Source organism: Sphaerodactylus townsendi, linkage group LG04 (genome assembly GCF_021028975.2).
Source record: "Sphaerodactylus townsendi isolate TG3544 linkage group LG04, MPM_Stown_v2.3, whole genome shotgun sequence".
In the NCBI taxonomy this organism is placed as follows: domain Eukaryota; kingdom Metazoa; phylum Chordata; class Lepidosauria; order Squamata; family Sphaerodactylidae; genus Sphaerodactylus; species Sphaerodactylus townsendi.
Genome location: NC_059428.1, coordinates 563,327 through 585,709, shown reverse-complemented (window position 1 = coordinate 585,709; position 22,383 = coordinate 563,327). Strand labels below are relative to the sequence as shown.

At 57.6% G+C, this 22,383-nt stretch overlaps 1 protein-coding gene across 1 annotated transcript; it reads left to right on the top strand.

Moving 5' to 3' along the window:
* The first annotated feature begins 579 nt into the window (after positions 1 to 579).
* PRX (periaxin) lies at positions 580 to 21,702 on the top strand. The gene is given in 8 exon segments (XM_048493401.1): positions 580 to 744; positions 10,656 to 10,699; positions 11,757 to 11,855; positions 12,303 to 12,437; positions 12,570 to 12,729; positions 13,140 to 13,336; positions 15,605 to 16,037; positions 16,040 to 21,702. Coding segments are annotated over 8 exon segments (5,667 nt in total). The 5' UTR covers positions 580 to 683; the 3' UTR covers positions 20,578 to 21,702.
* The last annotated feature ends 681 nt before the right edge of the window (positions 21,703 to 22,383 follow it).

Sequence of the window (22,383 nt, the reverse complement as noted above, 5' to 3'; positions counted from 1 at the left end):
GCAGCGATCGTGTGTCCAGCTGGGTTGGTGCTAGGGTTGCGTCTATTTCGGCTACAGTTGCAAGCATCAAAGAAAAGGAAAGGTACATTGGCAAATCAGAGGTGAAGACAGCTCCCCCCCCCCCCCCGCAGGCAGGTGTGAGTCCTGGCCCCTCTGCCCCCGCATTGATGTCAGGCCCCATCCTAACGCTTCATCAGATACCCTTTTGTCTTCTGCACGCAGGGGAGGGAGGCAGAGAGCCCTAGTAGGTGGACCCGAAGTCTCTTCCACATCGTCAGGTGCACTGGGGCTGCCTGAGATGGAGCGCTCTTTGCACTGGGGCTGCCTGAGATGGAGCGCTCTTCCCAAAGCCAAGGCCATTTGGGGGGGAAGCTTCTCCCCCAAACAAACAGGTCTGAGCAGGCAGCCGGGCCTGGCGGGCCACCAGTGCAGAGTCAAAGGGGCGGCCGGCCGGCCTTTGTTTCTGCCAGCCGGGCCCATCCCGCTCCCCAGGAGAACAATGGCAGGGGGCTTTCAGAGGCTGGCCAAACTGCTGAGAGGAGGTTTGCACTAATCCTGCTGGCTGGATTTTCCCTTTTCATGCCTGGCGAGCACATGCATGGTGGGTCCCCAGCCCTGCTTGCCAAGGAAGCTGCCCTGCAGAGCCTCTGCACTGGGAGGAGCAGCCCCAACCGCAGGGGAGGATGTGTGACCGCCTCGCAAGGGTGTTCGGGGTCGTCTTCAGGTCCCTGAGGGCCAGAGCTGGTAAGGGGGAACTGGACAGAAGGAAGCAGAAGCGGGAAGCCCAGGACTCAGCCCCCCCCCCCCCCCCCCCGCCCGCGCCCAGCACGCCTTGACCTCTGAATGCCGCCAGCGCACAGGCAGCCCTTCGCCTACTGAGGCAAGGCAGGCAGCTCAGGGGAAGCAGAAGGGGGGGGGGGGTCCAATGTGCATGTAATGTCGGTCCATGAGAGGCCTTGCACCACGGCAGGGGTTTCCCACGGGTGATTCACCCCAGCAGCCCCCCAAATCCTGCCCTCCTCCTCCGCCAGTGGGCTCGAGCTGCCGCCCTGCAAGCGAGCGTTGTGGGGGGCGAGTCCTGAGGCGGATGGTCACTGATGCCCCGCCCCTGCCCTGCCCTGCCCTCTCTACCTCGGCCCCCACGCACAGTCCGGGGCCCCGAACCCACCCTGGCCCTGGCGCTCGGGCAGAGAGAGGCCTCTCGGGAAGGGGGCAAGGGGGTCTGGCGGGGCTTAAGGACTTCCCCCTTTCCTAAATGCCCGTGGCGGGGGGGGTGGGGGTGGGGGTGGGGGGAGGCACCAACCGCGCCGGCTTAGCTCAGCCTCTTTGGGCAGCTCGAACGGGGGGGGAGGGGGGGCTCTTCTTGCCGCAGACGCCGCCGGCCTGGGGAACCAGCATCGGTGCAGCCTCTGAGCACGTGCAGAGGGCCAGCCCAGAGGAGCAGGAGGGGCCTGCAGCGGTTGGCGCGGCTGTGTTGGGCTGCGTCCTCCCTCCCTTGGTCAAGGCCCGGCCAAGTCCAGCGCCCACGGGCTGGAGGGCTGGCCGGGGCCGCCCCCTTCCTTCCTGCCCGGCGGCTCCTCGGCCCCGCCGCGTGCCAGCCTGCAGCGGCTGCCCAGAGCGGCGGGGTCCTGCGGAGCGCCTGGACGGGAAGCGGGCCGGGCGGCCAGGTAAGGCCGGAGGAGCTGCGCCCCCCTTCCAGCGGCGGGGGGGGGGGCGCGGGGTCAGGGTCGGGGCCGGCCTGCCTGCCTGCCTGCTTGCCTGCCTGCCTGCCTGCCTGCCGGGGCGTGGTGGGCTTCCAAGGGCAGAAGGAGGCAGCTGCTGGCGCTGCCGAGGGAGCCTGGGGCGCCCTCCCCGGAAGGCTCTTGGCCCCCACAGGCGCCGCTGCCGGCCAGAGCGGGCGACGCTGAGAGAGCGCGGGCTCGGCTCTCAAGCCGCTCTGGGGCCACCGCGGCCGTCTTCGCCAGGGAGGGCCGGTTGCAGCGGGCGGCCTGCGAGGCGAAGGAGAGGCCCCGGCGCAGGGCGGGAGCCGGAGCCGGCTGGGGGCCGCAGCTTCCAGAGGGGACTGGCGAGCTCTCTCTCTCCTTGCTTGGCCCGCGGGGCTCGGGTGCCGCTGTGGCCCCCGGCTGAGGTCCAGGGGTGAGCCCGCCAGAGGGCTCAGCCGGGAGGGTCCTTCTGGGGTCGAATGGTCCAGCAGCCTCATGAGGGAGCCCCGGCAGGCAGCACTGACTGTTTGCATCGCCAAGGCAGGAAGGGCCCCAGCAGCCTCGAGACTACACGCCAGGCCCCCCCCCCCCCGTTTCCTCGAGGGGGCTGGTCGGGGCCTTTCCTGCCTCGGCGAAGCAAACAGTCTGTGCTGCCTGCCGGGGCTCCCTCATGAGGCTTTGAGGGTCCAAACTTTACACGGGAGCTCCCGCCTTGGGCCTCCAAGACATTCCTGGAAGAAGACCAGGCTATCGTTTGTCTTCCAGTTTCCCTTGGTCACGCACCAGCACGAGACAGGCAACGATCATTGGGATTAATAAAATAGGGCGGATTCCCCCTCCGCACCCCCACCCCCACCCCAGGCCAGCAGTTCACCTGGAGTGTTGCCAGCGCACTCAGAGCCCCGGGGAGGGGAGGGGAGGGGGGTTCTTTATGTGCCCTTGTTTGGTTGCCCCTCCCCACAGAGAGAAGATGCCATGTTAAGCGGCAGAAATGGATCGCCTTGAGCTTGGCCAGTCTTTTCTCAAGGAAAGCCCAGGGACTGCTTTTTTATTTATTTATTTAATTTTATTCACTTCATTTCCCCATGGAGGCAAAAAATTTCAATGCATTAAAATACTCGTACAAAATGTTCAAAATGGTTAAAAACATATAAGCATGCAAATAGGGATGGGGGCTAATAACAATGAGTTAGAATACCAACCAAAACAAAGAAGTCTCCACCCATTGGTGGAAGATTAATCTCTCCTGGGAGGGAGTTCCAAAATTTGGGAACTGAGAAGGACCTTTCTCAGTTGCCAGCCATCGACCTCCACTTAAGTGGTGGGGGCACCCAAAGCACATGGCGGGAGAGCTTGGAGTGGGTGGGTGGCCGCTAGACCCCTGGGAAGCTTCCAGGCAAGGGCCACCAGAAGGAGCCTGTTGAGAAAACTGAGCAATGAAGGAATAAGAGGGGAAGTCCTCCTATGGATTAAAAACTGGTTGAGGAACAGGAAACAAAGGGTGGGTATAAATGGGAAGTTCTCACAATGGAGAGATGTAGGGAGTGGTATCCCCCAAGGATCCGTTTTGGGACCAGTGCTCTTTAACCTATTCATAAATGACCTGGAAGTAGGGGTGGGTAGTGTGGTGGCCAAGTTTGCAGATGATTCCAAATTATGTAGGGTGGTGAGAACCACAAAGGATTGCGAAGAGCTCCAAGCGGACCTTGATAAATTAGGTGAGTGGGCTCAGAAATGGCAAATGTGTCTAATGTTAAAATGTAAAGTGATGCACATAGGGGCAAAAAATCCAAACTTCACATACACGCTACAGGGGTCAGTGCTATCACTCACAGACCAGGAAAGGGATTTGGGCGTCTTAGTTGATAGTTCCATGGGAATGTCAACTCAATGCATGGCAGCTGTAAAAAAGGCAAACTCTATGCTGGGGATCATTAGAAAAGGAATTGAGAATAAAACTGCAAAGATTGTCATGCCCTTATATAAAGCAGTGGTGCGACCGCACTTGGAGTACTGTGTCCAGTTCTGGTCGCCGCATCTCAAAAAGGATATTGAGGTGCAGAGGTGGGCAACAAGAAAAGGTGCAGAGAAGGGCAACAAGGATGATTGAGGGACTGGAGCACCTTCCCTATGAGGAGAGGCTGCAGCGTTTGGGACTCTTTAGTTTGGAGAGGAGGCGGCTGAGGGGGGATATGATTGAAGTCTACAAAATTATGCATGGGGTAGAAAATGTTGACAGAGAGAAATGTTTCTCTCTTTCTCACAATACTAGAACCAGGGGCAATTCGTTGAAAATGCTGGGGGGAAGAATTAGGACTAATAAAAGGAAACACTTCTTCACGCAACGTGTGATTGGTGTTTGGAATATGCTGCCACAGGAGGTGGTGATGGCCACTAACCTGGATAGCTTTAAAAGGGGCTTGGACAGATTTATGGAGGAGATGTCGATTTATGGCTACCAATCTTGATCCTCCTTGATCTGAGATTGCAAATGCCTGAGCAGACCAGGTGCTCGGGAGCAACATCCGCAGAAGGCCATTGCTTTCACATCCTACATGTGAGCTCCCAAAGGCACCTGGTGGGCCACTGCGAGTAGCAGAGAGCTGGACTAGATGGACTTTGGTCTGATCCAGCTGGCTTGTTCTTATGTTCTTATGAGCACTTGATTGTGCAGACTGTGCTGAGGGGGGATGCTGGTGCTGGGGGGGGGGGGCTTTGTCTTGGGGGGGGGGGGTCTTCCCAGTGCTGCTCCTGTCTGATCTGTAGTCAGGTTACCAGCCTGTAGCCAGGCACACTGTTCTGATCTGTCAACCCTACTTCTGCTGCCAGCTGGTGGGTTGTTCAGGGTGGGTACCGGGGGGGCCACCCTGGCCCATGTCCTCCACGCTCCAGAGCCTTATTTATATTTCTGTCACTTTTTTCTTCCAAGGGACCCAAAGTAGCTTTCAGACATTTCAAATTAAACACTAGAATCAAGCACCAAAGACATTGCAGGCATTGCCCACCTTCTGGGCTGATGGCCCCAGGCACCTCTGACCATGCCAAGAACTCTGCCACCTTCCAATGGCAGGCGGGACAGAGGCAGAGGCCCTTGGCCAGCTGGTCGGGGCTCCAGTGTGCTCTCGGAGTGAGCTTTGACAGGGCAAAGGCCCGCTGCACCAGATTTCCCACAGCCAGAACTGCTGTCCTCTCCCCACCCCCCATTTCCAAATTGCCTGGGGCAGAAATCTGCACAGGGGGTGGTCGTGGGAAGAAGCTGCCCTTGCTCCCGGCTCCCTGCAACCCTTTGGACCTGGGACTTCTGCCGCCACAAGAGAGAAGGCTTCTGACCCTCTGGGTGGCCGTGCTGGCTCTCCCATGCCAGTCTTGGCAGAGTTTCCTGCTGAGGTCCTTCCAACAGCAGAATGGGGGAGGGGGCTCGCATTTTCTAAGGCTTTCTGCATAGGACCAGGCGTCTTGCTTGTGTGTGGATGTGCAGAGAAGCACTGTGTGAGAGACAGGAGAGCCTAATGGGGGATGGGCAGAGCTCGCAAGCATTGAGCTGCCTCAGTTTCTAACATGCACCTTCTGGTGAGAGAGGGGCCAGGGTTGTGCCCACTGGGTGGGTCCGGGTCTTCTCTGCACTTGCCCCCTCTGCTCCCTGGCAGAGCCCAACCACTCCTTGGCTGAGAAGAATCCTGCCTTATTTCTGTTGTGGGGAGAAAGGACCCCTCCTCACACCCCTCCTAAAGACCTTCCAGTACCTCTACCTCTCAGAGAGATCTTGGAGCCCCCACATAGGGCCCAAAGAGACTTACATCATTCTTATATTCTCCATTTCTGCCTCACAACCCAACGTCACTCTGCAAGCTTCCATGGCAGAGTGGCGATTCATGCTTGGGTCTCCCAGATCCTCGTGGCCGAGTCAAACACCCCTGACTATTGCACCGCACTGGCCACCCCCTCCCATCCTGCTGTCCTCTGGAGCTGTGCTGCTAAGCAGAGAGGTGCTGCTGGGGCCCCAGCTGGGGGCTGGGGGGGGGGCTCTCAGAGGAGAGGCTGGAGCTCCCGGCTTATGCTTTCGGGCTTCTCCACCTCAGGCCCTCCAGGTTCATTAGTGCTGGTCCCAGCAGGGCTGCAGCCTTCAGCCCCACCCCCGCCCACACGGGCCGCCTCTCGTGCTTTGAGAAAATGGCCCCCTTCTTGGCTCTGGAATGTCAGGCTTAAAACTTCCTTTGCATTCAAGAGGATGTTGGGTTTCTCTCCCACCCGTCCTGTCCTGTCCGAGCAGGAAAGGAGCTGATGGTTGTTTTCCTTCCCTCCATTGTTGGCCACAGCCCATCTTAGCCGAGCTCAGCCCCAGGCTGGGAAGGGTTGCGGAGCCTCTTCTCACAGACTGGATCCCTTCCCTCTCGCACCAGAAACTAGCCCCGGTTCAGACGGCCATCCAGCTACGGCCAGCTGCTCTCAGTCTCAGTGCAGTAAACCTCTTTTTCTAGCCTGAAGAACAGAGGCTGCTTTGCACCCTCAAGGGCCCTGCTGGTTGCTCTCGGTGGGTTTAGTGTCAGGCCATTGGCAGCCCCTCCCCCGGACAGACCAGCTGAGCTTCTGCAAGGGCCAGCTGGCAGTGCCCCATCACCATGGTGCCATGGTGACAACTGTGGTTGTGAAGGGGAAAGGAAGTGGCTAGTTTAGCTGGGAGTCCAGTTTCTTAGGCAGCCAAATAGGCATGGTGGTTTAGCAGGTTGAGCCCTTGGATTTGAGTCCAGTCAGAGAGCAACACAAGTTTCAGGGGACTGGCTTTCAAAAGTCTGGGCCAACGGAGGATTGGCGAGAGCTGGGCTGGCGCAGGAGGAAGGGTGCAGCTGGAGGCCGAGGCCGTCCTTGAGCCCAGGGAGGTGTGGAGTGGGAGTGTTGTCATTTGGCCAGTTCTTTAACTGGCGCCCTCTGGTCTGCTTCAGAGAGGGGGAGAGCTTGAGGTGAGCCGTGGGTGGCATCCGCTGATGGGGACCTTGGCCAAAGAACTTCTTAGCTGGGCTGAGGCTTCATGGGGCTCCTTGCCCCACACATGACACCTGAGAGCACCACATGAGCCCTCCGGGGATGGGGTGGTATAAAAGCCTAAAATATAAATAAATAAATAAATAAATAAATAAATAAATAATGGGCCAAGTGGGCTTGGAGGTCCTATGAGGAGGTTCATGAGGCCAAAGATGCTCTTGAGGCAGTGCTGTGTGTTCCAGCCCCGTCCACGGCTGCCCCTGCAGAGCTTTGAGCACTGCAGATCTGTTGAGGTGCTGGGTGGAGCAACTACTTGCAGTGGGGCTGACTGTTTTGAGGGGGGTCTCAACAAGAAATGACAGGAAAACAGGAAACGACTTGGTGCCAGGGCCATCTTTTCTCCACTGCCTTCGCCTGCTGCCATAAACAACAACCCTCAACCCCAGGGGCAGGGGCCGGTTTGGCCTGGGGTTTCCAGGTGTACAGCCTTGAATTTGAGCTTAATGGGCACAAACCGCCACTCTGCAATTTTTCCAGGGTTTCATAGCAGCAGATATCTTGAGAGCAGGAAAGAAGCTCAGCAAATCTTTGCTGCTGTTACTGTTTTTAAAAGTGTTCCAAAGACTGCCTGAAAGAGTATCTGGTCACACCCAGGAAGGAGGTGCCTGAACTGGTGACAGAGGCAGCCCAGGGAGAAATTCTTGGCCAAGAAACAGAATGCGGGGGGGGGGGGGGGCACAGGGGGACCAGTCCCCTCTCAAGTGCAGGGAAGAATAAGTAGGTTCTGAACCACAGAGGGCCCCAACACTTTGGGGGGGGGTGTCCTATGCCCTGTGAATGCCAACTTAGGAACTCCCTTCTTAGGGATAGTCCTATGTTTCCCAGAGGATGAAGACTTTTTTGTTGCGTTTGGTCGAGCTCCACTACCATTATTGGCCCTCTTCCTCCCTGTTTCTAGTGTGGTTTGTTTATGTGATTTTATTTAATTATTTTATTGTTTTAAGTGCTGTTTTTAATTGTTCAAATGTTTTTACATTTGCCACCTTGGAGACCCTGATGAGGTGGAAAGTCAGCACAAAAATGTTTGAAATAAATAGCTTCCCTCCCTGTCCCACTCATTTGCAGAACTGGAGCCATTCTGGCCTTGCAAACAGCCTCGAAATGTGCTGCAAAGTGGCAGAATGCCCCGTGGCGTGTGCCAGGAGTGCTGCCAGCCTCCTTCGGTGAATGAACAGTGCCTGGGTGGTCACAGTGGTGCTTTGCCACACAATGAATTAATCAGTCAATCAAGTTGTTGCTCCCACTTCACCCTCCCTTGAGAGCCCTGGCAATGATGCATCCTGTCAGGTCTATTGAGGGCTGCTCCTTGGACAGTTCAAGATGGAATTTCAGCCACCACCACACCCCGCCCAATGCAGCCGCAACTCTGGAGCTGCTCAAATCACTTGTATTCCCCACCCCCCACCCCCATACACACACACTTCTTTGTGAACTGTGTTGAACAATAGTGGAAGGAAATGAGCCCCCAAAGGTTCCTCTGTTCAAGGTTTTTTTTTTGCAAGTGGGGAGGCCATTTCCTCTCCTCTTTCCCGTTTGTGTGTGTGAAGGGTCTCATCTGTGGGTGGGGCCCACATTCACCTTTCCTTTGGCTGAGCGACCCCTTTTCTGCTTCCCCCTCCCAGGACATGCCTGTCAGCTTCCAGCTCCACTTTCAGCCAAGCTTTGGCCTTGAGCCAACCTCCCAAAGGGCAGCAGAGGTGCTAGTTTTGGTCGTCGGAATCTGCCCTGCCTGGCTGGCTCATGTGGCCACACGCTCCACACACAGAGCAATTGCAAGAATGTGTGAATGGGCCACGACAGACAGAACTTCCTTTCCCCTCTCTCTGCAAAAGGCCTGTCCCTCTCTGGCACTTGCACAGCCACCCAGAGATCAATCAATCCCTCAGGCACATATTTTAGAATCCTGCCCTCCTTCCATGGATCTCAAAGCAGTGTTCATGGGCCTCCCTTCCTTCAAGGCATCCTCAACAACGTCCCTGTGATGTAGGTTTAGCAGAGAGAGAGAGAGAGAGCAACTGGCAGAAGAAGATCTTCTATGACAATGTGGTGATTTGAACCTAGGTCTTGCCCACTCTAACCACTGCACTACACTGCCAGTGTAATCAAGACTCCAATCTTATGCATGCTTCCCTGGAAGTAAGACCCCCTGAGCAAAGTAGGGCTGCCTTCTGGTTTTGCATGTGCAGGATTTGGGCCGCAGGAGGGAGTGGATCTGAGGCTGCTGAGATTCCCACCCCTCTGGCATCTCTCTCTCACACGGGTGGTCACTGCACAGGGAGGGCCTCTGGGGCTGGCCTGCGCCTCCTCGCAGTGACACACGGTAGCTGGCAGCCTTCGGATGCGGAGGTTCACTGTGGCCCCCTGGCTGGGAGCCCCTGTGATGCCCAGTCCTCTGGGGCAGCTTCCTCAGTTGCCCCCCCCCCCCCCCCGAGCCTGGCCACCTTGCGTAGGGGCACCTCCAGGCCTCCCGCCTGCTGAGCTGACAGAATGCCCGGCACGCTCGCCCTGCAGCTGCCAGGCCGGAGAGAGACAAGTGACTGATTGTCCACTGGAGAGTGGGAGCTGGTCAGCAGCATTCTGCACGGGGGGGGGGGGGGGAAAGGATGGCAGGCAGAGGGAATTCCTGCTACTGTCACCTGCAGCCCAGGTGACTTCACCCTTCACTTTGAGCTGCAGCTGCTCTCCTGCCTGGACTCCAGGACCAACCAGGGAAGCCCTGCGTGGCCGGTGTCTCTGGTGCAGATGGTGGTGGAGAGCAGGGAGCGCTGATGGATCAAAATGTGGGTTTCAACAGGGAGAAAGATCGGGGGGACCTGGCTGCTTCCTCTCAGTCCCTGCAGCGTCTGGCGCCACGGACACAAGGAGAGATGCCAGTGGCCCTCGGAGGCGGCCTTCTGGGGAAGGGCTCCCTTCAGCTCTTCTGGCCTCGGGTGATGAAGGACCCCTGAATGGGAGAGCCCGGGGCCTGGCCGGGGGGGGGGGGCGGGGGGGCATGTGGCCCCACAGCCTTTGTCACCTGCATCTGGGCTCCCTTTTTCTCCAGCATGGCTCACAGCCATTGATTGATCACAGCTGGAAAGTGCCCCCCGGGAGGTATGACCCCCTTTCAGTTCAATGGTGTGCGTGGGGGGGGGGGGGTTGCCAGTCTGTGCTCCTCCTGCCATGCTGTGAGGAGGTGTCTTGGAATGGGGCCAAGAATGCCCGCTATGTCCCCACAGGCTTTGCTGAGATGCAGCCTCCCTTTGTCTGCAGGGTGCGGCAGGGAGCAGTGACCTTTCGGGGAATGGCCCAGCGTGGGTCTTTGGAGCCCCAGCGAATGTGGGAATGAAATGCTGCCCATCCTCTGGGCGGAGTGTCTGTGCCGCTGCTGTTGCTCAGAGGGGGCTGAACTGGGTTGCCAGCAGAGGAAGAAGGGTTTGGGCGGGGTGGGTGGGTGGGAGATCAGGACTTGAGGCATACAAGGTGGAGGGCTAGCAAAAAGCCCTACCAGTAGTTCCTTATTCCAAGACAGTCTGCCAGTGGCCCAGGAAGATGGGTAGAGCCAGTGCGCCTGTTTGGTGAGCTTTCCGAGAGCACCATCCTTTCACCAAGAACTTGGGTCAGGCGGCTGCCATTCTGTGATGAGGCCTTGTCACAGAAAGGCAACTTGTAAAAATTAAGACCCACAGAGTCAAATGGGGTGCTTCGTTTCCATGGGGCTTCTGCAGAAAGGAGGGCAGTGTGGGTATCACCTACTGAAGGCCCCACAACTTCCTGAGTGAGGCATGCACCCACGCCCTGACCCTGTGCTACGTGCGTCCATCCTCTTGGGGCCAGAGGATGTCCTGGGGCACGGAGGGAAGGAGGGGGGAGTCACAGCACAGCCAGAAGTCCAGGAAAGCAATTAATTAACCAGCTGCCTTGTTTCCACAGCTGCACCAGGAAGCCACGTGAGCAGGACCAGGCATCAAGTACCCGTAAGCAGCTACAGCCCCCCTCCCCCCGCCGCTCCATAGTGCCATGCGGGGCCGCTGCCCCTTGGGTGCTTTGCAACCTCTTTCAGTGGGGGTGGGGGCAGACTGAAGGTCATGTCTGCTCCACAAGCTGAGAGAAGGACAGCTCATCGTCCACACAGACCCAGCCACTGTGCCGGGGGGGGGGGGGCGGGCGGGCGGGCGAGGGAGCCAGTCCAGGCAGAACCAAGATGGGTTTTGTGGAATGGCCAAGTTGCTGCTGCCGCTGCCGCCTCCCAGGTGGGGAAAGGGCGGCACTCCAGACCCCACTCTGAGCCCAGCCCTTCCGCGGAAGAGAGCAGCGTTGGGTCCACCTGGGCCTGCCCCTGGTTTTGTGACGGTTTTCCAGAACTGCTTCCATTGGGCCCTTTACCTGACCCACAGCTTGCCTGTTGGAGTGGCTGGCTGGACACGTGATGCTGTGATGCTCAGAGATGCCGTGTGGGGCAGCAAGACATGTGCTTTGTGCTTCAGCAGTTAGGGTGGCCCTGCTGGGCACACGGCAGACCCCAGGCTCAGTTCCCAGCAGCAGCTCCTGTCAAAGGGTGACGTGGAGGGTGTCTGCCTGAGACCCTGGAGCCTGAGCAGACGGCGCTGACCTCGGTGTGCCCCAGAGGTGGAGCACTCACGGGGACATGAGGGGCCACCTGTCCCTGAGTGCATATCAGCTGGTCACGTGGGGGGAGGAGAATTGCCCCCCTCCCCCCCGGCAGATCCTTCAGCCAGCAAAGCCTTCACTGGCTGAAGGAGCAGCCTGGTGGGGCGGGGTGAGGGGTAAGTGGGGCACAGGGAGAACACGGGGGTGCCCGGAGCAGGTGCCACCCCCCCCCCCACATCTCTGGTGTACCCCAGTAGACTGACATGGCACAAGGCGGCGCTGCTTGTGCGGGCACAGCACTGCTGAGCGAATAAGGGCGAGGAGGCCTGCCGGGTGGACAGGATCCCGGCAGGATCTCGGGATGGGGGGAGGGGGGCCTTGCAGTCACCTTCTACTCTTCCCTCCCTCCTCCTGGTCTTGCAGGTAGCTGAGCTGAAAAGGGACGAGCTGCCTGCTCAGGTCCAGACCACAGGCCTACACCCACCCTCGTCCCCAGAGGAAGCTGCTGACCCAGGCCGAGCTGTAAGTTGCTTGGGGGACGGGGCTGTAGAAGACACTGGTGCGAAACATGGGGTGGTGGTTCCCTGGCGGGGCCACTGGTGTCATTTTCATTCATGGGGAAGGGGGGCTGTTCTTCAGGTGCTGCTTTTTGAGCAAAGGTGGACATCTGTCCACATGATTCAAGGGAGTAGGAAAAAGGGGTCTCTGCCCCAGTTGCGCTCCAGAGGGGCTGTGCTGCTGGCTGTGGATCCCGCAGAACAGAGGCTGGACGTGCTTCTTCTGACAGTCTCCCATTTTACACTCAAACGGTTTCCCTTGCTTAGCATAGTTCTCTGCAGAGGGATAGGTTGGAGACTTCAGCAAATACTGCTTGAGCACCTTGATACGACGGACTGACCCGAGAGGCCAGCAGGGACAGCTGAGCTGACTTGCCCTGACCTCTGACCCCCCAGCCCCGTCCCCTTTCAGGCCCAGAAGGAGAGGCTCCATGCGGAGCTGAAGTGGGTTCTGCATAGGAAGGCGGCCGGCCGGCCCAGCTCCGAAGAGGCCACGGAGGAACCCCAGGCTGCCTTGGGGATGGAGGCGCAGCTGCCCAAGATGGAGGTGAGGCTGGCAGTGTCTTCGATGACCGTGGGGCTGACCTGGAGATGCCAAATGCCACTCTGACCCTCGGGGACGTTGGAGCTGCTCTGACGTGGGGCGCCCCCATCTTCCTTGTCTCTTGTTTTCCTCCAGAAGGCCACTGAGAAGTCTGAACTCCTGGAGATCATAGTGGAGACAGAGGCCGAGGCCGGGGTCAGTGGGGTCAGCGTGGCTGGAGGGGGGAGGCAAGGCCTTTTCATCAAGGATGTACTGAAAGGCTCCCCAGCCGCCCACGCCTTCAGCCTCAGAGAAGGTAAGGGAGGGGGAACGGCGGGTGGGGTGGGGCTCTAGGGTTGCCAACCACCAGGTGAGGCTCGGAGATCTCCTCCTATTACCACTGATCTCTAGACGAAAGTGGTCAGTTTCCTTGGAGAAAATGGCTGCTGTGGAGGGTGGACTCTATGGCCGGTGTTTCTGGACTCGAGTGACTGTGAGCACGGCCCCTCCCCCCTCCCAGCTGCCTCCAGGAAGGAGGGAATAGGGCAGACTGCCCATCAGTTCAATGCAGCTGGGCCTTCCCATGGTTCTGGCACTTGAGGTCTTTGCCCCATTTCCTGTTGCCTTTTTTGTGATCAGACCCAAAGTGGGCACTGCAGACGTGCAGGCCCGTCTCCAAAGGCCTCCCCAGCTCCCCCCAACCCCTCTCCCTCCTCCCCTCTGCAGGAGACCAGCTCCTGAGTGCCAGGGTTTATTTTGACAACATGAAGTACGAAGATGCCCTGCAGATCCTCAAGAGCGCAGAACCGTACAAGGTCTCCTTCTGCCTGAAGAGGACGGTCCCCGGCACAGACGTCACTCGCAGCCCTGGAGCCCCCCCCAGCTCCGAAGGGAGGGAACCAAAAGCCAAAATGGCCAAGCTGGTGAGTGGCACAGAAGCCCTCGGGCACAAGCCTGCTGGCCCTGCCCCTCTCCAAGGGAAGCCCTCCGGGAGTTCCTTCACGGGCACTCGTCCTGCAGCCACAAGATTCCGGAGTGGTGGTGGTGGGGGGGGGATACTGCTGGGTCAGTCTGCACTGAGGAAACCGAATGGCGAATGGGAAGAGAGAGGACGGGTCATTTTACTTCTCCCCAATGAAGACTCAGAGCCTCTTGCATAATTCTCCTCACCTCCATTTCATTTTTACAACAATCCCAAGGTCACCCAGCAAAAGCCCATGGCAGGTCAGTGATGGGAACCCTGGCCTCCTCGTGAGGCACACGAACCGCTCCCCACGCACTGCTTGCCTGCTGCACTCACTGTCAGAGGCATATCGGTGGATAATGGATCCCGGGGCAAGACCTTATTTTGCATACACACACAGCAAAATTGTGCCCCTCGTGTGATCAAGCTGCCACCCCCAGGCGCAGCCTCCGGTGGAGGTGGGAGGGTGGCAGCAGCCGGCGCTGGGCTGTGAGCTGGCTGTGAGCCAGCCGGGTGCTCCTCGAGTTGAGGAGCACATAGCAGGCCGGCAGGGCATCAGAGGCTGCTGCTGCTCCAGCAAGGCAGGCATGGCCTTTGATAGAGGTGGGGAGCCCAGCAGCTTAATCATGTGGGGGGCATGATTTTGTGCCCCCCACATGATCAAATGGGTGGTGCCCGGGGGCATGTGACCTGTATATGGAGCAGCCCTTGAAATGTTCAGACTGTGGTGACCAGACTGCAGGGCTGGCCTCACAAAAGACTTGCGTTGGTGGCCAATTTGGTTTCAGGTAAAATGTGGGGCCTTTGAAGGGATCTTCTGCCACACAGATCTTCCTGCGAATGGAGATCTTCCTCTTGGGCCTCCACAGGTGCCACGTTCCACCCTCAGGGTTTGAAGCAAGGGCCTCCTGCTGCTGATTGATAAAGTGCTGCATTTTCATAGAGTTGCATATATAAGTGTTGCATTTTTATGTCTTGCTTCTTTTATGTTGCTCCGGGGGGCGGTGAGCTCCCCCTCTCTGGCAGCCTTCAAACAACAGCTGGAGGAATGCTCCTGTCAGGGATGCTTTAGGCTGGCCCTGCATTGAATGAGGGCTGGACTAGATGGCCTTTGAGGCCACTTTCAACTCTATGATTTGATTGATGTGTGCAAGTCCTCCTGAGGATTTTCTCACAGATGCACATTTTAAAAGCAGAGCAGCAGTGGCTTTTAGCTAGAATAGCTCCATATTTGTAGGCCGTCTACTCCAAATGCCAGCTGTTGGGCCTTTGACCCCTCCTTTTTGGCCTCTCAGAGATGTCTGTTTGTCAACTATTGGAGGCAGTTGCCTGGGCTAGAAGGGCAGGGTTGAGTCTGAGCTGTTTATCTACTGCATTTTCCCTCAGCCCTTTGTCTGAAGGAGCTCACAGAGGCATAAGTGGCTCTTCCCTTCTTTCATTTTGCTCCCACAACATCCCTGCGAGGTCAATTAGATAAGAAAAAGTCACCAACCCAATGTCCTCAAGGGACTCCACAGCTGACCAGGGCTGTGAATGTGCCCCCCCCAGGTGGGCCCCCTAGGCTGCCACTCAATCAATCCAAAACAGCCCCCACTCTGGCCCACCCCATTTCCCTCCCTGCAGGGACCTGGACACAGTACTTGTGTCTCCACAATGGCACACAGCAGTGCTCTCTCCTTCTAAAAAATTTTTTTATTGTATCATTTGAATTTTACAGTTTATAGTCATTTCCTTCTTCATACATTTTCACACGATACGTTTTCCCCCTTTTCTCCCTCCCCCCCCCATTTCATCTTCCTCATAGTTTTGTCACACAAACAGCAGTAAGTTCATTCTCTGTAGCCTCTTCTCCCATATTTCTTCATTGACTCGAGCTTCTTTCATCCAGTCCACATACATTAGCAGCGGTCCCTCCTGTCCCAGCAGCGGTCTCTCCAGCGAGTGGCCTCCACTGGTCAGACGGGACAGGCCTGGCGGTAGCCACTCCTGACCTGGGCAGGGAAAGCACATTGGTGCTAGGCAGGTACCCGTAGTGGGCAGAGCACCAGGTAGCTCAGAGCACCTCTTTTATTGGAGCCACTTAGGACTGAAGTTCTAGAGGAATTTTTGTTGCTGTAGCTGCCTACAGGACCCGCCTGCTCCCAGCTTTCTCTTGGGCGCGTGGGCTGGCTGGCTGGCTGGCTGGCTGGGGGCTGAGATTCATCTAGCACCTTTCTTTTTCCCCCAGAGCATCCGCAGCTTGACCTCTCTGAAGAAGTCCAAGAAGGCCAGGACAAGCTTGGGCAAGGCCCTCGGGGAGGCAGAGCGCCGTGGCGGACCAGAGCCCATTGGCGTAAAGTCAGAGGACGTGGCTCCGGTGGATGTGGAGTTCTGCTTGCCCATGTTCTCCAAGCTGCACAAGGCCAGGAGCACCAGAGGGGGGGTGGCGGTGGCCGGGCACAGCCCAGAATTCTCCCCTCTCCTTTCCTCTCTGGAGACCAAGGGCCGCAAGCTGAAGTTCCCCAGGCTGAAGGTCAAAGAAGCCCTGGCAGCAAGGGCAGTGGGGGCTGCTGGGCAGCACCACGTGGCCCCACCCAAGGCTGCCCAAGGAGGCACCAGGGGGAAGGCCTCCCCATTCACCACCCCCTTCTCCAAAAGAAAGAAGCCCAGAGAGGCTGGGCGGCAGTGAAAGGGATCTCCAGGCCTCAAGAGAGGTGGACCCTGACTTCCCCTGGCACTCCAAAAGTCGGGCCTGTGGGAGAGCGCTCTCCCAAGGCTGGTGGTACTGACCATGGAGGTGCTGCAGCAGTCCAAGTCCTGCCATTCGGGCTGCCCCAGGTGGAGGTGGCCCTGCCTAAGGGGAGCCCCGTGGGTCTGGAAGCCCCCGAAGAGGGTGCCTTCGCTGCACTGAAACTCCTGGCAGCTGAAGTGACAGCCCCGAAGCTGGAGGTGGCCCTCAGCCTCCCTAGACTGGAGGGGGCTGCCCCAGAAGTTGCCCTCAAAGGGGAAGGCTTCCAGGTCAGAGTCCCCAAGGTGGGGGTCTTTGCTGAAGAGACGGAGAGAAAGTTGGCCCCCCTTGATGTTGTCTTGAGAAAAGGAAGAGGCAAAGCTGAGGGGCTAGAAGAGAAGGGGACAGTGCCATCCCTGGGTGTGGATCTCCCTTCTGTAGACATAGAGATCCCTCTGCCCAGGGGGAAGGCACCAGCTGAGGCCCCCAAGCCAAAAATTGAGATCCCAGACATTTCGATCAAGGTGCCCCCAGTCAGGCTGAGCTCCAGACCCCGAGAGGACGAGGGGGAGAGTCGGATGCCCCAAGTGGAGCTCTCTGTGGGGAAACTGGAAAGCCCAAAGGCAAAAGCCAAGAGCCAGGCCCTGGGATTAGGCGTCTCTTTGATGGAGTGTGTGTCAGAGAGCAAAGAGGTCGCCAGCAAGACAAAGCATCTGGCCCTGAAGGTACCATCCCTTGATATCTCTGCCCCCCAAGTCATTAACATGCAGCTCCCAAAAGCCTTGGCAGGGCTGGCAGTCCCTGCCCCAGGGGTGAAGGTCACAGAGGCTACAGAAGGGCCCAGAGTAGAACTCCTGATCCCTCAAGTGTCGCTCCCAAAATGCACCGTCCCCACCAAGGCAATACCCTCCCCACCACAAGCACCCAAATGGCCCAAAGGTGATACTGGTGGGAAGGGCAGTGTCCCCACACTGGATCTGTCCTTGCCAGCAGGGAAGTCACTGGAAGTGCAGTTTCCTAAGGGGCATGTTCCGAAACCAGAGTTGGACCTCTGTGTGGACAGGCCACAGGTGGAGGTAGCCCTCCCTGTGGCCCGACTGAGTTTTCCTTTGACCACTGCGCCGGCCCTTGAACTTGATTTGCCCAGAGTTGGCATCGAGCTCAGTTTGCCTAAGGTTGACAGCGAGGGCACGGAGTCCAATCACACATCCAGGGACCATGACGCTAAGTTAAAAATGCCCCCGCTTGGGACTCTGAGCAGAGACTTCGAGGTAGAGATCAGTGTCCCCCAGTGCAGGAATGGCCAGTCTGAACAACAGGCAGGTGGGGGGGCCGCTGCAGAGCTGGATGCGGAGGCAATCGTTGCCAGACTTCCTAAAGTGGGTCTCGCTGTAAGCAAAGAGGAATCAGGAGAGGCTGGCTTGGTTCACAAGGGGAAGCCAGAATCGGCAGGCTTGGCCAGGGGTGGAGAGGGGAAGCTGTCTTCCATGGGAGTTTCAGCCATAAAGTTCCCAGAGGTGACCCTAGAGAGGGGTGAGTCCCCTGAGACAGGAACCAAGCCAAAGTCACCCAAATTTGCTCTTTCCAAATTTGGCATTTCTGGCCCAAAGGTCTGGAAAGTGAGCACACAGGTGGCAGGCCCTGATGCTACAGACAAAGGGTTGAAGTTGAAGATGCCAAAGTTTGGGATCTCCTTCCCCAAATCCAAATGGGGGGCAGATGCAGAGGGCCCCAAACCAGCCCTAGAGGGAGAAAGGAAAACTCCCAGGGAAAGGGGGACAACCTCAGCAGCTGATGAGGAGCCTTCAGAGAGAAGACGGCAGGGTCTTGCCATAGCTCTGCCCAAGGTGGGCATCAGCCTGGCCACAGAGAAGGCAGAGTCCCCTGTTGAAGAGGGCACCGGCACTTTGCCTGAACTCAGCATAGAACTCCCAGACATCAAGCAAAATATACCAAAGCTCTCACTGCCCACATTTGGGGGTAAGGGTCAGGAGGGCGACGTGGGGCTTGAGAGGGGGGAGGCCAAACTGAGCAGAAGCAGAGGAGCCCTGACAGGAGGGCGGAGGGCTAAGGCCCCTGAGGAGGAGGAGGAGGAGGCCCAAGCCAAGATGCACAGGTTCAAACTGCCATTGTTCAGCATGGTCCACAGAGACCTAGAGGAGGTGGGTTTAGGAATGAAGAGCAAGGCCAAGAAGGCGGCTGGGGCTCCCAAGGAGAAGCCACGCGGCCCCCTGGCCAGGATGGCCAAGCTGAAGCTGCCGTCTGCCAAGGCAGACCTGGGCCACGTTCCAGTTCCTCAGGTAGAGCTACCCAAGATCAGCCTCCCCGAGACCCAAGCAGACAAGGCCCTGCTGGTGGGGTCAGAGAGCCCCAAGGTCCATGTGCCCTCTCTGGAGATCGCCATGCCTGGCGCTACAACCCAAGCAGAGCTGACTCCAGGGAGACGAGGAGCGGAGGCTTCCGAGGCAGACGCCAGAGAACGGAGGATGCCCAAAGCACCATCTCTGGATGTCTCCGCGCCCAAAGTGGAGCTGCACCTGAGCCTGCCCCCGGCTGGGGGAGAGGCCCCTGGGCCAAGTGGAGTCCCCGAGGCAGAGGTGAGCAGCAAGTTGCCCCAGTGGGAGCTGCCACTGTCTGTGAGAGGGGGGGCAGCAAACGTGCAGCTGCTCAAAAGCGGAGGAGAGCCAGGCACTGCTGGAGCCTCCAAGATGCAGGTGGCCAAAGCACAACTACCAGATGTGGAGCTGTTCAGAAGTGAGGGAGAGCGGGTTGTGGTAGGGCCCGAGGTGGTGTTCAGAATGCCTTCTGTGGAGCTACCTGTATTCTCCACCCCAAAAGCTGGGGCCCCAGAACAAGAGCTTGAGGGGAGCCCGGAAGGGGGCAAGATGCTGCCCACAGCCAAGCTGAGCAGCCCAGCAATTAGACTGCCCAGACTTAGAAGCCTGGATGCAGAGGGGGAGGGGGAGGTGAAAGTGGACCTGCCACAGCTCGAGCTGAATGTCCCCCAGCTCGGAGGCAGCGCTGCAAAGTTGGGTGCAGAAGCCAGGGGCAAGGGAGATCAGGGCACCCTGCCCTGTCCACTGAGTGGCCTTGGCCTTTGCAAGGCAGAAGGAGAAGCCGCGGTCGTGGAGGAGGTGGGTGCATTCGACCCTGACAGCAAGTTCAAGCTGAAGATCCCTTCCCTGAGCATCTCCAAGGTGAGCACGGAGCCCAGGGTGGACAGGCAGCCCCTCTGCCCTTCTCCCAAGGAGGAAGACGTCTCGGTCAAAATGCCCCAGATTGCGCTGGGTTTCTCTGTGGATCAAGGTGGCAAGAGGGAGGCCAAAGTAGAAGCAGGGAAACTGGCATGTGCTGAAGGTCTGGAAACTGAGGGGTTTGAGGGCAGGTTGAAGATGCCCAAAATCAGGATCCCAGCACTGGGGGTATCGATCCCCAGAGGAGGCCGGGAAGCAACCCTTCCCCAACACCTGGATGGAAAGAGAGCCATCTTCCGAGTGCCTGGCCTAGAGCTCTCAGCACCAACTCTGAAGGCTCGCGTGGAATATGAAGTGGCGCAGGCCCAGCTGGAAGTGGCCAGCAGGAGAGTCCGTGCCAGCAGCGACGGCTGGAAGATCCCAGGGTGCAAAGGGGAGGCCTCTGATGTGGAGGCAGGGAAGAAGTACAAAGTAAAGATCCCAAAGTTTGGGTTGTCCATGCCCAAAGCAGGGGAAAGTATTTTGGGGCATGAAGCAGAAGCCAAGGCCAAGAAGTCCCCTTTTGGGCTGGGAAGGTCCAAAGAGAGTGGGGTGGAAGGCTCTTCTGGGCTGCTGGAGGGAGACGAGGGGACGGAGGGCAAAGGGGTCGGGGGCAGGCTCAGGCTGGGGCTGTCCCTCTCCAAGCTGAAAATGGGCTTGCTGGTCGTCAACGGGGAGCTGGAGAGCGGAGCCTCCAAACAGAAGCTGCCCAATCTGGGCTTTTCCAAGGGAGAGGGCGGCGCCCAGTTCGGCGGGGAGAGAGCCAAGACTGCGCTGCAAAATGGGGCTGAAGGCGGCAAGGGCAAGCAGGGCAAGATGCAGCTGCCCCGGGTGGAGCTCCCTTCCCCCTCCATGCTGGCTGAGAACGACTCTGAGCTCAGCCTCAAGCTGGTGAGGGCTGCCTCAGGAGGCCTGGGCCCTTCTGCAGCTCTCAAGTTCAAGCCCCCCCAAATCGCTTTCTTGGGCTTCAGGAAGAGAAACGGGGAGGCTGCCCCTGGAGCTGTGGTTTCTTCCGCTGCCCAAACACAGATGGCCTCCCTGAAAAGAGGTGACTCCGCCCTCAAGGGGGAGAAGTCCCCCAAGTTTAAGTTTCCAAAGGTGGCCCTGAGCCCTGGCTCCCACAGCGTGCTGGAAATGACTCCCAAGGGGGAGGCCAGGGCAGGCGAGGCTGGGGAGGGCTCTGAACAGGGTCTGGAAGTCCAATTGCCCAGGGTGGGCTTCTCTGAGGAGACAGGAGGGGAGGGGACAGCTGCAGTGTGAGGCCAGGAGGCCCACGGCCGCTCTGCTGATGCTGGGCTTCCTTCCCACGGGATATTTAGCACTAACCACAGGCGGGGGCGGGGGGGGGAGGCCATCCAAAGGGATGAGCCCCCCACCCCACCCCCACTAAGCTCCACTCCAAAGACATCTTGTCTTCCTCGTGGACAAACCAGGTGCCGCACGTGAATTGTCCCATTCACCTATACAAGCAGCTGCCCTGGGCAGTATCCCTCGGAGGGGGTTTTCTTGGTGCCAGCTTGCTTGCTCACTCTAATGTTAGGAAGCTTGTCTGCTGACAATCGACTGGACAACCTTCCGCTGGCCCTCATTCCCTTTTATAAAAGCTATATTTAAAACAAGGGGCAAAAAGATGGTTGCTCTGACATCTGCACAAGCAACTCCGAAAAGAGCTGACCGCCATTCCCAGCAGAGGCTGAATGGTGGGGGTGGCAAGAGGCTCTCTTTTCTCCCAAGGGAAGCTGGCGGGCTGAGCTCAAGTGAGGTGGAAGCCACTGTCCTCTGTGCATCCGCCCTGTGGAAATCCCTGCACTGGTGAATGGGCCCTTCCAGCTCACTCAATACAATGTTTTGAAGGAGTTAGGCCTCCCCTTTCTCTCCCTATCAAAACTTTCTCTGGTTTCCTTTCCCTCCCTCCCTTCATGATGGTAGCTTGACTAGTAATCCCCATTTTGACTTGAATGAGTCTTCTTCTTTTCTTGCAAAGGGTACAATGGCATGATTTTAAATGAGCGTTTAAGTAGTTCCAGTCCTGCAAGTGTCAAATATCTCTAGGCCGTTCTGTGTTTGCATTGATAAGCAAGCCAGCGGGGTCTTGGCAGGGTGAGGGGGTGGGAAAGGTGTGTGTGAAGATGGAGGTGGTCCCCAGGAAAGGGCCAGAAATAATTTCTTGTTGTTCTGAGATGTACATAAGTCTTTCAGTTTAATTTTTAACAATGCAGGCCTGCTGTGATAGGCTTCAAGTTTTTGCCACTAACATTCCCAGTAACCACCTCTGCCAGATGGCATGTCAAATTACTTTTCAAAATAAAGATGTTCTGTGGGTCCCTGACGCATTCTTCTCCCACCTCCCAGTCTGGGTTTGAATAAAATTAATCTGTGGACTAACTTTGCTTCATTTTGCATCATTTTGTCAGTTGTGGGTCGGGTGGGGGGAGACCCCTAGACCGTTTGCAAATCCATCTGTATGCCCAGTGCATGGGAGGGCTGCTGCCATTTTTCTCTCACTCCAGCACACAGCTTCTGCAACCAGCCTATGCAGAGCCTTCTGGGTGTGTTCCAGAAAGCACCCTGCACGGGCTGGAGAAATGTCTTGTGTGCCACTGGTCCAAAACCAAGGCCCCGCCACTGGGGCACTAAGAGAATGCAGACAGGCGGAGCTAGCTGGCGTTTTGGCCCCCTCCAGCCAGTGTGGCTTACCTAAAGCATTTGGTCATGGATTCCCTCTCAGTGAGAGAGCCTTTATTATTATTATTATTATTATTATTATTATTATTATTATTATTATTATTATTATTATTATTATTATTATTATTATTATTATTATTATTATTATTAATGCAGTGTGAAGAAAATGAGCAGTGCAGTGCCTACTGCCACCTCCCCCCCCTCCCCCCAATCCCTTCAGGGGCTCCCTTTGAAGACCTCCCTTTAACAAAGAAAATCTGATACCCAAGTCCTAGGAACTGACATGTCCCTTTGAGAGCGCCTCTCCTCCTGCCTGGATTTCCTTTGAGAGCTGGCCTGGCTCTACCTCTGTGGTCTTCTTCACATGTAGCAACTTTCCCT